Consider the following 16,306-nt stretch of genomic DNA (forward strand, 5'->3'; position numbering starts at 1 on the left):
TGTAATTTGCTGCTCACTCATTTTGCTATAAATTAAATGGTGTAATGGCATGTTTGTCAACTTTCTTTACAAAGGTCACAGGAGTTTTGCACAGGTTTTGTTTATTTTAAGTGGGCTGACTGTTTCATGAGTGCACCCAGGCTGTGAGCATTAACCTTGTTGCTGTTCATTTTGTAGTCGTGCAATCAAGGGGAATTCTCTTCAGTGCCGACATGTAATTATACGGTGATATGGATCAACATATAATCTTAATATGGATCCACTTGAAATTCTATCAAGGCACTTGAACTTTGGCTGAACTTGATTGCTTGTAGTTGCAGTCTTTGTTAGACCGGAAAGACCTTGACCATGATGACAGTGAAGTGGGCCCTTTTTTCAGCTTTACCTCACCTCTTTAGTGGTCACGCATCACATCTCAGTTGTCATTTGAAATGTCAAGAAATTTACCTGTCAAATTAAAATGGATGCTGGTTTCTGTAAACCATATTGTGGAATGAGCTTGAACTTGGTTCCACTTTGCTGTGGCTCTAACACCAAGTACCCTAGGGCCATAGTCTGGTTTATCAACTAAAAATCAATTAATGTGAATCTGAGGTGCAAATGTCTCAGGGCCATTAAATCTGTGAACACAGAGGGTGATTCCGTGATGGTCTTTTAATTAGGCTGACATTCAGCCTTGCAGAAACTCTGAAATCACGAGTATGTGCGTTAATGTCAAAGGTTATTAAAAGAGCAAGATGGAAGTTACAGCTCTTCCACTATACTTGTAAGTTTAGCACCCTGAAGTGACAGAGAGGCCATCTGTCTTATCAGCTCTAAATTAGCAGTGAGAATCAGCAGGTTCTCCTCTCCTCAGAGGACTGATGGTGATCACAGTAGCATGCTGCAACCGGCCAAATGTCATGTCGTTGGTTGAGCCTGCCATGGGAATGAAAGGGGGTGGTGGGAGCTGTGCAGGAAATTATTATATGCATAGAAGAGGGACATATTAGCCACCGCTGTGCCATATAATTTACACCAACAACATTAAAGACATGAAGGTGCCAGTTTATAAAGGTTTTTACAAAGGATTTATAGGATAGCCTGTTGTGGCACATGATTGGTTTCATTATGTTGAGGGAAGAAAAATGCACAGTACCTTTATCAGAACCTCTATTATACTTTAAAACCTTTTAAACTCTGAGTGTAGTAGAAGGCAATGCCATCTAACTTCTGTTTATTTAACCTGCGTTGGACATTTAGCCATTTTATCATTTGTCTTGAGGTTAAGCATGTGGGGATTGAAATAAGCACATCCAGACACTCAATCCCACAAAGCCTTAACATTGACAGACATCATTTCAGTTTTACGCACTAGGCTGAATAAAAAAAATGCACGCAACATAAGCAGCCCACCCCTGCTTTACCGGGTGGAGGCTGGCTGCACCGCAGTGCCAGGAGAGCCTATAAAAGCAGGGCGTCTGCGCTGCGCGACCAACAGGAGACACTTGGAAATTTGCGCTCTGGAGCACAGATCGTCAGTCTGCATTGAGATGAGAGGATTTACGCTGAATAATGTTTGCCAGTGTGGCTTATTTACATATCTTGTCCTGTTTTCTTTCATGTCTTTCACTACTGCAGTTAGTTTCGACTTGACTGAGCTTAGAAATAAAGTTGCAAAAATCAAAGTGAATCCAAGAGGCAATCTTTGGGCTACAGGTAAGAATCTACAGTGTAGACTGATTATTTATTTACTATGGTTGACATCAATTTTTGTTTATTTTAGTTTAATATTTTTTCATTTTTTATCTATGCTTTAACTTTATTTTATATATTATTATATTTAAATGGTGTCAATTCTTTCAATGGGCTTCTCTGTCTCCAAGTTTAATGGGCGTTTTCTTTGGCTTGACAGGACATTTCATGGGTAAGAAGAGTGTGATGGATACCCCCTTGCTTCCTTCAGATGAGGACCAGGGTGTTGATGCGCTGGAAGTCAACCTCCCCGCGGAGCAGAGCGCGCTCGGAGAGCTTTTCCAACAGTTTCTGCGAGTGGTGTTGCAAGCGCAAGTGGACACGCAAGAAAACCGCTCGAAAAATCAGGTGGGTCCCAACAGTCCAGGGGGTGTATCAAAACAAAACTACAAAAAGAATAATGGTTAATTTTGTGTCATGCTGCTTTTGTTGCAGGAGGCGGAACTGTTGATGAAGATTTTAGAAAACTACATCCAAAGCAGAAAGTGATGCAGAGGAGGAAGACATGGCGCGCATGAACACGGATCATGAGGTCACCCTGCCTCACGGTTAAAAATAAATGAATAAGAAACCGTCTTCAGTCTCCTGCTCATCATGATTGTAATTTACTGTAACTGCCACTTAGCCTACAACTCATGTTTAATGTGCAATATACAGCCTTTTCCTACTTATTTTTGATGGATTTGACACGGTCTTGTCATTTCTTTAGTTATTTATATTAAATAAAATAATTATTTGCACTCATCGACTTGGTGTGGGCCAGATAAATTACAGAGAGCAACATGTTTTGGGTTACATCATACACACAGGCACTCTGTATGGAGGCTTTATATAGAGAGTGTATTCATGACAAAGTGTGGGGACTATTATACACCTCAGGTGTTCTTTGAAATTCTTGTAGAATACCTTTTTGAGATGTTGAGATGTTCCTTTGGTGAGATGAGCCTGACTCACACCTTGCTTGCACTTGTGGCCTAAAAGGAAGGCACATGATGTCTAAAGGGCCTGTGATGATATCCCGGCTTTTCAGTAACTTCCCCTGAGTTTCCATCTTCTCCTCCACAAGGGGTTTGGTACACATGACTCTGATTTATAAGGCCCCTGGCTTTGATTGTTCAGCATGAAAAAAAATCAGTTTTGTGGTTGTTGATGATGTGGAAAGTACGTCTAAAATAACACTTATATAAATTCAAATGTAGGCAGCTTATATAAAGCACATTGCTTACGTTCCCGAATCTTTTTGACCCTAAATCAATATTACCAGTTGCTTTTTTTTCTATCTTTTGCATAAAGGGATGATCTGTTCTCTCGATCAATACTGGTGAAGTCAGATGGCCCATGTAGCCTTGGGCTGTCCATTGTATTAGAAATGGGGAAGCTATTTCAATATATCTCCCACAATGCTCAGACCTCTGCTGTGTGTCATTTAAGGTGTAGCATGTAGACCATTTTCCATGGTGAGGGCTGGGAGTTGATCTATTACTAAAACTGTTATATATCCTACTATTTTGGTGTGAGTTGAGAATTGTGTAGTCTGGACATTTGGCTGATCAAAATAATAAAAAAGTTATCCATAGGGGTCCTTTTACTTATGAGTTTAGACTTTGCTGTAAGCAATGAAGTAACAGTGACACAAATATTCTGCTTTGGGTTCCACTGAACTGTTTTTGTGCTGCTTGTGGTGCAGTTAAATGTACAAATAGCCTACATTTTTTTCTTTTTTTAAAAAATGGAACCACGTCTAGGTAAATACTTCTCATTTTATTTTCCCAGACAACAGCTCTGATGGATACTAGAATTTTCAGGTGTACAAAATTGTACATATGTAGGTTAGTAGGCTAGCAAATTGGGTACAATTTTCTAAAAAGGTCTGCCTGATAGGTGAGGAGAATGAACAAAGAAAACATATTCCTGAATGTTTTTTTAGTGATGGTTATGATGTGTGGGTCTGTAGGCCATCAAATATTTAAGAAAGTTTAACAGCAAATATTGTGTTTTTCTTTGTTAATCTGAAACATTGGTTGCACAGTGCTGTTTAATCGACGAATGTAATCAAACAATTCTAATTATCAGGATGTGTGCGTAAAAAAGAAAGGCGAACAGGAGGAGGGCTAACTGCGTCACAATAAAACTGTCCTCTTATGACTTTAAACAACAGATCGAAACATGTTGTAGAGTGCTAACTGTTGATCATGCTTCCACACAAACTGAACACGGGCAATAAGACATTCTGTTCAGCATCTCTGTGCTCTCTTGGAATTGGCTCCACTGCATGATTCCTTTATACGCTCAGATTTATCTGGTAATCCTTCTTTATGCCGACCTACAGAAATGAGCATGCATTCAGTGGAGGGTCCATGCTTGCCAAAGAGAAAGTAATTAAAAAAATCCAGGAAACAGATAGGATTTTACTGAAATCTGTTTACTTTTCTTGGCATTATTCATCAAAACCTCAGCCAATTTGGGCAGTCGAGGTGTGGAATGGCTTGATGTTCAGTCACTTACCAGTAGTTAAAAAATTAAAATGTAAAGTTAATGTGTTATACGAGGTTAGGCCTACCTGAAGATACCTAGTTATGGCTTTTATAACAGCAAATATATTAAATGTTGTTATTTTTAGTTCCAATACTGGGGTTTGATGAAATGTTATGGGTTAGGGTTAATGTGATTCTCAATGGTTGCTGTTTTCTTCCCTGCAGGAAGTCGTTTCTGTTTATGTCCTCAGGTTTGATGAAAAGCAATTGATTTACTTTAAGTGTAATCAGTTGCTTTCAATCAATTGTAATGTGTAAGACTGTCTTTCCATAATTAAAGTTTTGGTTGAAAAATGACTTTAAGGTAAAACAACATATCAGAACACAAACTGGTTTATCAGGTAAAAGATGATATCTATGACTAAGAAATTCAATCTGCATGTGAGTGTTATCATCTTTGTCTACAGTGAATTGTCAACAATTTCCAAACACTCAAATCAGAACTTCCTATCAGGTATCACAATGTGGAGCTGTAAAATCATCTAAGCATGATTAACCATCACTTATATCATGTGCAAATGTGACAAATGTGTTGACACTGGTGTCTTTGTGTTTTGGACCTTAGGTAAAAGATTTAGGTAGAACATAGGTTATATAATTGGAGGGGCATCAGCTTCTTGTGAATTTGTAAGCTCCATTCTTGTTCGGTTAACACCAAAACCTGTAAGAGATAAATGTGCCAAGCTTTCATTCAATAAAACCAGTGCTTCGGGCAACAGTTCAAATCATTAATGATTGAGTGTTGCAACTAATTTTCTATTGTGTCATTTATCTTTCTCTTAAAGAAAACACACAAGTCAAAGTAAGGACACATCACTTTACATTCATCCATTTTGCCAGAGGACTGAGTGGGTGTGCTGCACATATTATCATATTATTAGTTATTCAGGACTGCGAGTGAACAGCTAAAAAATGAACGTGGTCAAAATACGGATTATTATATGGTTGTAGGGTGGGCTCACCAAATGCTTATAGTTGATACATTTTACATAGTGTATGCCAGTGTAAAGACAGCCATGATACACTGCCACCCTCTGGCATAAAAAAACAACTATCAGTGCAGATTGTCTTTTATTGAGTTTTTCAAGGGGCTTAGATTATGTATTTAACAGACAAACATACCACAATCCTGATGTGAACAAGCTTCAACCTATAATGCGCTCAACAGATTCTAGTTTTCATGCCCTGTCATGGAGAAATATCTGTAATGTTAACCTTTTCACAAAACCTTCTTGATCTTCTGACTTCTCCTTTAGCGCCATCATCAGGTCACAGTGACCGAAGGCTGCACGCAGCCATGCACACAGTGTTTTGTTGACTTTTTTTTGCATACATAAGGACTGTAAACATAAAACAGTCGACTGACAGCGAGTTGCTCTGCCACTAGAATCACTGATGGTCTTGCTGCAAGCTTAAACATACATTTTCTGTCAGGGTAGTGGAGCAGATATACTTGTATACATGTACAACACACATGTAAAAACATGGCATACAATAAGACACGGTCGTGTTATCTTACTGGGAGTTAACGCTACAAATGTTATCAGTCAGTCATTGTTTTGGACCGCGACGTCACCAAACCACGTGACCGTTATCTTTCCCTTTACTACGATTTCATTGGTGGAGCCCAGAAGAATCTGCACAGAGGGGCAGAGCGAAGCCATTTTATTATTTTAGCCACAAAGGTGCAGGTGCATCAATATTTTGTATACTAACGGTTTTCATATTAGCGCTCACAACACCATGGGCCAGTGCGGGATTACGTCGTCCAAAACCGTCTTGGTTTTCCTCAATCTCATATTTTGGGTAAGAAAACGGCAGATGTTTGAACAATGTGCAGCATCCCTGTGAGGCCAGGGATGAGCAGCATTAGCGAGCTAGCACACTGCGACAGAGATGCGCTGCAGTCTGACAATAGGACAGCTGCAGGGAAGGCCCACATATAATGACTTTGGGTGACTTTTGTATTTACTGTAAAGCTGTACTAGCGGTATTTGGAAAATAACCCGCTCAAGCGTGCCTGTGTAGCTGTCGTGACAACTTGCAGGTATGACGCTATGCAGCAGGTAGCGGCAGTTCTCCCCCATCACGGTCTGAGCATCATTACATGAACTGACTGGCCGAGCTGGATTAAATTACATATAAGGTTAAACCGAGCTCTAAATGCGTTAGGGTTTACAAATCAAAGTTTATAATGCACCTTTCAGGTCAGCCATATATTATATACATATTTTTGTTCTGTTTCTCATTAAATGTCCATTTCTGCCATGCAGTTACTATAAACACAGTATTGGCATTGGAGGCTGTGTGTTACTGTGTCTGACAGCTGTTTCTCTCTGCAGGCTGCAGCTGGGATTTTGTGCTACATTGGAGCCTATGTGTTTATCACATATGATGACTACGACCACTTCTTTGAAGATGTGTACACTCTGATTCCTGCTGTTATAATAATAGCTGTCGGGACCCTTCTTTTCATCATCGGCTTGATTGGCTGCTGCGCAACAATTCGTGAAAGCTCTTGTGGACTGGCAACCGTAAGTGTCGACAAAAAATGAACAGAATACATGGGGAGGGTCTGCATGAAGCATTTCTGCTGCATACTGTAGAAAAAAAAACCAAGATAAATGCATAGCAGCCCACCAGGTGTGTGTCCTTCTGTTAGTAGTTGGTTCTAAATGCTTCTGTCCAGAGGTTAGTCCAGTTTAACTTGGACATGTTGATATCGTCAAAGGTCATTAATGCCATTTTATTACAAATTCCCCTTATTGTTACGATGATACAATGACAGGAAGTTTTTTACAGTAAATCAAATTAATGAAGAATTTTGAATACAGTTTGCATAGAAGGAATTTTCTACATTAAAATTCTCATTAACTATAAAAAGTGTATTAGGAAGTTTTGAACAGGTGTAATTAACATCTGTCATCGCCTCTTCTTAGTCTCCATATAGGTCTGTGGCCATTGTTTCATTTCAGATTTGTCTGTCTATTTTTTGTCATTTCAGTTTGCTGCCATTCTGCTGTTGGTATTTTTAACAGAGTGTGTGGTGGTGGTGCTCGGCTACATATACAGGGCAAAGGTACATTTTGTTTCATAACCTGCATGCAAGTGTTTCTGGTAAAGTTGGTCAAAGATTGCAGGTGAATAATGAAGTTTTCATGTGCAGTAACTGTATGTTTTACATGACAGACTAAGATGTACTGTTTGTGTTTTATGTTTTATTTTACCAAAATGTACTTATGTTGCATGCAGGTACTTAGGCACTATATTCCTATTTGCTGAGAGACCTATGTTATAATGTGTATAATAGTGTTCAAATAAACGCTCCTCTTGAGGTAACATGCAAATAATGCATATATATGCACAAGGAATCAGCTTCAGCTGTGTGTTGCAGGTAGAAGATGAGGTCAATCACTCCATCCAGAAGGTTTACAATGAATACAATGGCACCAACACTGATGCTCCTAGCCGTGCTATTGACTATGTGCAGAGGCAGGTGAGGAAGAAAACATCAATGGTTTTTCTTTGCAAACTAATACAGTGAACATTTTTATACCTTCTCATACCTTATTATTTGTTATTGATGGACATGACAGGAAGTTATAGTTCCATTTGTCAATTTTCTCCTGCTAGCTTCATTGCTGTGGCATTCACAACTACTCTGACTGGAGGAACACGCGCTGGTTTAAAGAATCCAAAAACAACAGTGTCCCAGTCAGCTGCTGTCTGCCCAGCATCAGCAACTGCACGGGCACTCTGACCCGACCAGGCGATCTCTACCAAGAGGTACTCACAGCCAGCAGAGGCTACTTTATACCTATACTTTATTATGACACAAACTTAGAATATGTAAAATATTCTCTGTCACATAACTGCTAATTAATTTTTCTCTGTCTTAGGGATGTGAAGCTCTGGTTGTGAAGAAATTAAAGGAGATAATGATGTATGTCATATGGGCTGCATTAACGTTTGCATCTATACAGGTAAGGAGTAGTAGTAGTAAAGAGTACTTTGCAAAACACATTCTGTTGTTTGACACATGAGCAGCTTATTACTTCCTGTTGTTTGATCACGTTTGTATTTTGCTGTGCAACATTGCTCAAGGTTAAAAAAAAAAGTAATTCCTGTGCTGTCTGCCTGCAGATGTTGGGCATGCTCTGTGCCTGCGTGGTGCTGTGTAGGAGGAGTCATGACCCAGCATATGAGCTGCTTGTCACAACCAACAGTTATGCATGAAGGATGCAGCCAGCCAACAAAGCACTCTACAGAAAATAAACAGGGGCATCACCGGACATGTCCACACTAGATATCAGCTGTAGTTATATAAGCTCAAGCACACCTTGCACAATTCATGATGAAGTAGTGAACACTGATGATGTGGTTTGGGTGGGTGGGTCCTTTAAGGAGAAACCAGTTATTTATTGACATGCTTTCAAAGTTACTGTTGTTTTAATTTTTTTTTTCTTTCTTACAAAAACTGAAATACTTAGAAAAGTCAAAGTTAGATATGGCTGTTTGACATTATTGATGTTGATGCAGATTTATTCTTTTTTATTGTGGCTTCATGAAATTTGTGTTCATCCCTAGTGAGGATGATTAAGAGTAATTTGGATGGGAGTGTTGTATGAAATGTATTTCCTTGTGTACTCGTTTGCACTATTGCTGGAGCTCTAAGGATATTTCATGTTTGTTCAGCTATGCTTGAAAGAAACATGTAAAAATGTAGATTGATTTGATCAAATTTTGTGAAAACTGATTTTTAACCATGGTAAAGATTTTTATCTCATAACAATACATTTAACTGTAAAACAGACTTTGTGGACTCATGACAAAATACCATTGAAACAAAATCAAAGTTTTATGTTTTGGTGGAACTTGAATTTTTTTTTCTCCCAAAGCCACGTTAGGTTCAAAGAGTTCTTCAAAAATATTCGGGATGTGAATAATGTACATTCAGTTGTGGTGTGAGTGTTCAGAGAATCAAGCTTCACCACTGAGTTAATACCAGGATATACATTATAAGTCAACCTATTGGTCTCCAGTTAGTATTATCAGTGTAACCTGAAAGCTTGTGTCTGTAGATTCAGTTCAGTAGAATCCCTTGTGTTTAGTTTGTTAGTTATATCAAAGTACTATGATGCATTATTTTATACACCTTTGTGAAATTTTGTGCACCATTTTAATATTTTTGAGCTGTTAAGTTGACCCTATAGGTATTTAGTTAGTGCTGCAGAGAAAAAATATGAGAAGCAAGATTGTATAGAATGGAGAACAGAAAGCAGACAAATAAACTCATACATTTCAACTGGACTGGCTTAACTTTATTCTCTGTGTGTGTGTATATATAGTAATATGTTGCCAGTAAAACCAAACAGAACTATTGACTGGATACTTCATCAGATATAAGGAAACTACATCACGGCTACGTCTTGTAGACTTAATAATTAATAAATATTAGTCTCACAGATCTCTTTGTGATCTCTCTTTGGAGGCAATAAACCTTAACCATTACATGCTTGGTGGGAGCTGGTTGAAGTTGTTTAGGCTTACACAAAAAGGAACTGTCACTTTGTACATAGTTAATTTCATGTGTGTGCATGAGACTTCAGATTTTGCTCAAGTAGTTTCCTGGTACCAGTCCAGTCTGCCCATTCCTCTCTACCGTCCACCAGCCGTCTTCACCCTGTTCCAAAATTTGCACCACGTCTCCTCTGCTCACAGATAGCTCATCCTCCTCCTGACCAGCGAATGTAAAGAAGGAAACAGATGTCACATAATCTACAATCAGATGACTGTCTTTCATAAACCTGCTTCTCTTTTGTCTTGGTAGTAATGTGTTAAAATATTAATGGGTACAATGTTTGCACAAACAGTCACCCGTGCAGAGTATGGATAAACCACAACATAGAAGTCTTCATCAGGAAAAACTGTGGCTGACGGTGCTTCTTGCTGCAGGCCGAGAAGGGGGGCATATCCTGCATCAGCTGAGGCTGAAGTCAAAGCAGGACAATACAAATTACTATGAGTTTCTTTCAGAAATCCACTGCAGTACAGCATGTTTAGTGGGTAGGTGCAGTACTTACACTCATCAATAGATGTCAGTGCTGATCGTGGCTTTTGAAGACTGTCGAGGTTGATGTTCACAGAGCCTCCAAGTAAAGAGTCAGAGTACCTGTGTGATCCACATTAAGACATTTAGAATACACAGTGTCTTCTAGAGTCACAAACCTTCATAACCTAACAGCTGCATGTCAGTCAGTTGCTTTGTAATGGTTAAAAAATTGACATTTTTCACTGTTAATACTGTAGTCACACCACTGTCCTCAGTTAATCCCTCCTGCCATGTTTTTGTGCCTCACCTATTTGTTCTGTCTTCTCCTCCTGCAAAATAAGCTTGACCATTGCTGTCCCTGACCGCCCCCGTCTGGTAGTAGTTTTCAAAAACGACTGGGTCTGTAAGAGGAAAAGAGAAGCTGCTCATTTGAGAACTGAGGCCAAGTGATACTTTGTTGTGTCAACTGAAAGCAACAGCACTCACTGTTCTCATTTTTTTAGTAATACTTTTTTTCACTTCTCAATTTAGTTTAAAGGAATGTGTTTTTTTCTCCAGTTATCACTCTACAGATACTAGCTCTGACCCACAGTGAAAGCTCACCCGGTGGCCTCGATCCGGTGCGTTTCATCTCTATGAAACTGTTGTTGTCAGTGGTAATGTCACACTGCTCCAGAAACCTCCTCACCTCCTCGTAAGACTATAACATAGAAAAAAAGAAGAAATCAGAATTGTCCAACGTTCCTGCATAACTGTAAGAGGCACGTTCAATCTAAAAAAAAAGAAATAGAAAGAAAATGTGCAGGTTCCTGGTTGAACAGCATGTTTCCTCTAAGAGTGTGCAGGGTACTGAACAGATGAGGTTCCCTGATCAGCAGTAAAGCACCTTTAAATAATCCATGGCACATTAACATGGCAGAGCTCTTGGAGACATAGTCCACATGCAGCATTAACAGCATAAGTGTTAAAGGTCTATGATAGTGTTCAATAAACTGCTAATGTGTTTCTTAAGTATTCTGGCTCATCCTTCCTTTGGGACAGTGATAGGTGTTATGATGTAGCAAACATGCTTATTTTATTTTATTTAAACCTGTCCATGGCAGGGCTGCAATTAATTAAACTTTATAAGTAATTGTAACTATTATTAAAACAATTTAATTACTGTAATAAGATGTGTGTCTTATCTTTGATTTACTTATCTTTAAAATGATAATAAAAAAACTGAAATAGGCTACGTCAGATGCGTCATTGCCGATGTAACGCCCACAGATGTTTTTGGTTACTCAGCCACATACGTGCATGGAGTTTCGTGAGTAAGTGAATAAGACTAAATGTTGCAAAACAGATGTTTAAAAAACACTTTAGCAGCAAAACTGTTAAGTTAGTGACTGTTTTTGCCACCATTAAACGCGGCCTCAGTTTGTCCTCCTGAAACCTGGAGGGACTGGACGAACATCCAGGCGCACAGGCCTTTGTAGGCCTGCGATTTTAAACTTAAACCAGTTCAGGCAGACCTTAACGCTGAAGAGACGTCACCACCTGACACAGACAGCTATTCTCTGCTGCAACAAAGGAAAGCATTCATCACAATCGGACAAACAGGTAAGATAGCCCACTTTCTGCAGATGTTGCTGCTGCCGCCGTGCAGCGTGTTTTCACAGCATTTAGCCTCACTGTTTGAGCCTGTGTTAACAGTGCTGTGTGTTCTTGTGTGTCACTTGGACTCTGATTTTGTCTCCTTAACCTCCCTCCTCCTTTGTGCGTAATCTGTGTCAGCTGAGATGTTCAGTGCGCACATCTACTGCCTCACTCCATCGTTTTCACCCAGTTCTCACGTTCACATTCACATACAGTGGCCTGTTGATGTTTAAAAACATCACAAATGACATGCATCACTTAGCATGAGGCCAATATATAGACTGACTTAGCCTCATTTCTTAATGACTTCCAACTCTTACTGATTGTACTTTTAGTATAAATGTCATTGATCACATTAAAAAGAAAACATGACCTCACCTCATCATCTTTCACACACTGCATGGAGAATTGATTGCAGTGGTCCCACAGAGCACACCTCAGCATGCTGATTCGATCCCCCTCCAGCTGCTGGAACACCTGAAGTACATTTGTTTTTACTCCACATGTATGTATTTTCCTATTCCTTACAACATCTCAGACTGTAACACATGCTGAAAATGATGGAGTGCTATAAACAAGAATTTTGAGAACTTTGATGATGTTCGATTTTTAGCACGCTCGGTGCAAGAGGAAGTGCACTTCCTCAGTGGTCAGTCGTTCGAAGGCACTAGGCTGTTTTAGGTCTTGTGGTGTGAGTTTTATTCTGTTGATAAGAAACCCTCAGTCTGGTGTGTTTACTATATTTGACAGTCAGATGTACCTCACATGTGCTTCTGTGTGTGTCTTCCCAGTCCTGGCGAACATTTTCTAGTTGAACAATGTTGGAGATATACAGCTTCTCTGTAAAAGGTGAAAGTATACAGTCAGAAATGACGTGACTACAGTTGACTCCAAAGGTAAAGATGGAAACTGTAAGTGAAAAATGTGACTTGCCTGCTTCATTGGCTGCTTGGCGGCTCTGTTTGATCCTCTGACGTACCTGTGGTAACACAGGAAGCAGTATGTCTGCACATAAACCTGAGGGGCTTTCTGCTTCACTTGTAAAATGTGCTGTTAATGTACTCCGCTCAGACTAAAATAACACAGTGGAGCTTTAATCTACTCCAGTTCCTCTTTTCTAGCTGTTACATAAGTTCAGAAGTAGTTCCGGTGTTAATGTTGCTATGCTTTTAGTAAAAACAAAAATAAATAAATATTTGTTTATTCACAGAGCTGTGAAATACAAGTGGTCTGGAATCTATTGTATTGGTAGATATACTGTGTATTTCACTTTACCTTGTCAGAGTTTTTGGATGTAGCATTAGGTTTCTCAGACCCCTGCTCTGCCTCATCGGCCTCCTTGCATCTCAGCTCGTAGTTCTTCTTAGACTGAGAGTAAGAGAAACACAAATGTGTTTCATTAAAGCAGTGGTTACGGCCTCTTCTTGACTTGCGGTGCATTTTCTCACCTCCATGGTCTTCTTGAACAAGGAAACCTTTTTCTTCTGAACCTTCTCCATGATGCTTTCAAACTAGAAGGTTCAAAGTAACAGATTTAATGCTTTCATGTATATTTTTAGATTCACATACACATCTCTGCATATCTCTAATACTGAAACCTGCTGCTAAGGGGAATTTACTCATGACCAGTTACAGAATTAGCGGTTGTCCCTCACTGATTGTTGCAACAATTCTCCACAAACAGGATTTGTTGCAGGATGTAGATTGAAATGCATTGATTGTTTTCACTTTGTATTAGTCATAAATATGTGCAGCAATATCAAGAGTAGGCCAGAAACCCTCACATTATTTTCACTGAAGCATCAGGAAAGACAGACAGACAGACATCTTTGTGTTTGAATAACAGTAGCACTCAGTTGTTGAGTAACAGGTGTTACACAGTACCTTCTTCCTCTGCTCTTTCTGTCGTTCTCTGAATGTCTCAATCTTTTTCACCTCCTCTTTCAATATATCGGATAATTGGATGTGAAAGTTCCCAATGTTCTCAATTTCTGCAACCAAAAACGCACCAAATATCAAAATGTAACATTGCCTGTTTAAACCAAACTTGGCTAGACTACACATATATGGACTTACGGGTTTTTAATTGCTCGAAGGATGCTCTTAAAGTGCTAGAACAAAAAATCAAAAGAACGACAACAACAAATAACATCTCCAGTTAGATTAGTTTAGTTTATTGTCTTCTGCAGAGTTGGTCCTTTGTATAGCCAGATAGTAGCTGTTTACACACACACAATCTATTTTTTCTTTTTGTTTCCTAGACCTAGTTTCCTCTAAAACGCCTGTGACTCAGAGCTGCCTGGCTGCTGATTTCCATTTTATGTTGCAGGTCAGTGTCAGCATTGAAGTCAAAGTCAAAACTGTGAAGTTCACCTGATCTCTGTGTGTCCGCCAGCTTTACGAGCAATAGTAACCAGTTCCTTTCCGTATTTCTCCTCTGCCAGAGCCCTGTAGTAAAAACAGACGGGCACCTGTTTTAGCATCACTAATCACATTCCTGTCCTCACAAAATGGACACATACCTTTTTACTTTTATGTCTTATCATACACTGCACATCAGTAATTCAGGACTCTGACTGCCATGACATTTTTATGTGGTAATCGGCTAACCTAATTGTGGTGATGCAGATGGGCAGTGGGTCTGCTTTAATGCCTGTACTTATACTCGCTGTGTACTACCAGAAAAAGTAAATGTGAGTCCCTCTGTGATGGACCTGCTGTTGGCTAATAGTACTATTCAGCCACTTTAATAATTTTACTAAAATACAAACTGATGCAACCTCATCTTCAGTAGCTCCTCCACATCTTTGCACATTTGCCTTCCATCTCGTAACCTTTGGATCACGACCTCGTATCCAGCATGACAAGTGAAATCAGACCCCTACAACGAGAAAACATAGAGCACCTTTCTGAGAAATGCTGCAGCAGTTCTTCTCTCTGACTGTTACAACATATTCTTGAGACAGTGAGTGGTACAAAAAATGCAGAACTAACATTTGGACTTACTAAAAATATATGAATGTGCGATAGCAGCACAGTCAGAATGCTGTACAACTGCCTCTAGTTTAGTGGTATAACAACTCAACACAGCTCTGTGTAGTAGCGAGGAGCTGCTTTTTGATGCAGCATGTGACGTGTTTTACTTTTAGCATGTGAATTCAACATAAAGAAAGATACATGAATGCATGATATGACAATGATCTTTCAGTGTCAGGCAACTTCAACAAAGCATGAGACCACAAAAACTGACTTACCCAGAAAGCGTCCTTAAACATCAAAGGGGACATTTCTGTTGCCACTTCCTTGACCTGAACGCAGCTCTTCAGCTCACACCTATCTTAAAAGACTCACTTTAAATAAATTGCTTATAAGCGAGACAGCTGAGGGTTACAGGAGACTTTTAGCCAAATAAAGTGTGTGTCAAACCTCCAGTGGCCCAAACGTCAGTGAGTCATGTTGAATGAGGAAGAGCTTTTGTCCCATGATGTCACTGACCACAGCAAGCTCAGCCCATATCTCTTTCAACATCATAATGTCCTTCTTTGCTTAAAAGTTTTTTGCTGTTGAATTGAGTTGAATTGTAAAAACAAAACAAAACAAAAAAAAGATTCCTCCACTCTATCATTAAATAATAGCACTTAGACTACTAAATACTAAATGAACTAATGTCCATTTGTTCTGTGCCCTGCAGTGCTGTTTATCCATCCAGACTCCTAGAGTTAGTTTTGGCTCTTCAGTACTTGAGTAAATACACTTAATTACATTCTACCACTTTATCACATGTGTCAAGATTTGTTTGCACCTTTGAAATAGAAGTAAGGTGACATTTTATTGTTTCAAATAATAAACCATCAACGTGTATAATTTTTACTTTGTCTTTTGTACATTCCATTGTTGACCACAAGGGGGAGGTACAAACCTTTGTAAAATTCTGACCCTGTGTTAGTAGGCTGTATTGTATTGCGATCAAACCCACTTATTGCACAGACTCAACAGTTGCATCTGTGCATCTCTCTGTGGGGGTTTGAACACAAAATCCCAAATCTCCATCCAGCTGAGATAAATACAAATCTGTGCCTCAGGCATCTCCTTTAGGGAAGACACGTGAATAGCACATTGAAGCATATTATTGATTTTCAAAGTGAGGGGAAGGACAGGCAGTGGTGTCTCTCACCAGCCGCTCAATGAGATGTGTGAAAATCTTTGGCTCTCTCACAAAGCTGGAGGATCATTCTGTCACACACCTAACAACATGTTAAAGGGACAGTGCAAATCAATAAAGCCAACTGAGAATAATGGAGCTTGGTCTACTTCACTGTTTTTATTTGTTTTACTGTAGATTTATACT

At 39.3% G+C, this 16,306-nt stretch overlaps 3 protein-coding genes across 3 annotated transcripts; 2 read left to right on the top strand and 1 right to left on the bottom strand.

Annotated features, from left to right (window-relative positions):
- The first annotated feature begins 1,492 nt into the window (after window positions 1-1,492).
- Window positions 1,493-2,372, top strand: nmbb (neuromedin Bb). The gene is made up of 3 exons (XM_028402428.1): window positions 1,493-1,698; window positions 1,895-2,082; window positions 2,170-2,372. The coding sequence occupies exons 1-3, from the start codon at window positions 1,533-1,535 to the stop codon at window positions 2,221-2,223; spliced, it is 408 nt and encodes a 135-aa protein (XP_028258229.1). The 5' UTR covers window positions 1,493-1,532; the 3' UTR covers window positions 2,224-2,372.
- A 3,564-nt stretch (window positions 2,373-5,936) lies between these two features.
- On the top strand, window positions 5,937-9,573 carry LOC114433688 (tetraspanin-3-like). The gene is made up of 7 exons (XM_028402335.1): window positions 5,937-6,074; window positions 6,611-6,802; window positions 7,273-7,347; window positions 7,663-7,764; window positions 7,902-8,054; window positions 8,168-8,251; window positions 8,412-9,573. The coding sequence occupies exons 1-7, from the start codon at window positions 6,012-6,014 to the stop codon at window positions 8,502-8,504; spliced, it is 762 nt and encodes a 253-aa protein (XP_028258136.1). The 5' UTR covers window positions 5,937-6,011; the 3' UTR covers window positions 8,505-9,573.
- LOC114433687 (proline-serine-threonine phosphatase-interacting protein 1-like) lies at window positions 9,568-15,433 on the bottom strand. Its single transcript, XM_028402334.1, has 16 exons — window positions 15,385-15,433; window positions 15,213-15,295; window positions 14,739-14,839; window positions 14,332-14,406; window positions 14,035-14,069; window positions 13,843-13,949; window positions 13,407-13,469; window positions 13,234-13,326; window positions 12,892-12,937; window positions 12,719-12,798; window positions 12,337-12,435; window positions 10,924-11,020; window positions 10,628-10,721; window positions 10,352-10,440; window positions 10,146-10,258; window positions 9,568-10,005 (listed from the first exon to the last, which is right to left on the bottom strand). The coding sequence occupies exons 2-16, from the start codon at window positions 15,243-15,245 to the stop codon at window positions 9,874-9,876; spliced, it is 1,257 nt and encodes a 418-aa protein (XP_028258135.1). The 5' UTR covers window positions 15,246-15,295; window positions 15,385-15,433; the 3' UTR covers window positions 9,568-9,873.
- Between the last annotated feature and the right edge of the window lie 873 nt (window positions 15,434-16,306).

This window comes from Parambassis ranga, chromosome 3 (assembly GCF_900634625.1).
Source record: "Parambassis ranga chromosome 3, fParRan2.1, whole genome shotgun sequence".
Lineage (NCBI taxonomy): Eukaryota > Metazoa > Chordata > Actinopteri > Ambassidae > Parambassis > Parambassis ranga.

Excerpts from the sequence above, each read along its gene's own strand:
- LOC114433688 (XM_028402335.1), top strand. The coding sequence starts at position 6,012 with ATGGGCCAGTGCGGGATTACGTCGTCCAAAACCGTCTTGGTTTTCCTC. Across the intron at positions 6,803-7,272 it reads GCTCTTGTGGACTGGCAACC|TTTGCTGCCATTCTGCTGTT; the intron begins GTAAGTGTCGAC and ends TTGTCATTTCAG. Across the intron at positions 8,252-8,411 it reads TAACGTTTGCATCTATACAG|ATGTTGGGCATGCTCTGTGC; the intron begins GTAAGGAGTAGT and ends GTCTGCCTGCAG.
- LOC114433687 (XM_028402334.1), bottom strand. The coding sequence starts at position 15,245 with ATGTCCCCTTTGATGTTTAAGGACGCTTTCTGG. Across the intron at positions 14,840-15,212 it reads TGTTTAAGGACGCTTTCTGG|GGGTCTGATTTCACTTGTCA; the intron begins GTAAGTCAGTTT and ends TTCTCGTTGTAG. Across the intron at positions 10,259-10,351 it reads ACTGACATCTATTGATGAGT|CCTCAGCTGATGCAGGATAT; the intron begins GTAAGTACTGCA and ends CTTTGACTTCAG.
- nmbb (XM_028402428.1), top strand. The coding sequence starts at position 1,533 with ATGAGAGGATTTACGCTGAATAATGTTTGCCAGTGTGGCTTATTTACA. Across the intron at positions 1,699-1,894 it reads AGGCAATCTTTGGGCTACAG|GACATTTCATGGGTAAGAAG; the intron begins GTAAGAATCTAC and ends TTGGCTTGACAG. Across the intron at positions 2,083-2,169 it reads AAAACCGCTCGAAAAATCAG|GAGGCGGAACTGTTGATGAA; the intron begins GTGGGTCCCAAC and ends CTTTTGTTGCAG.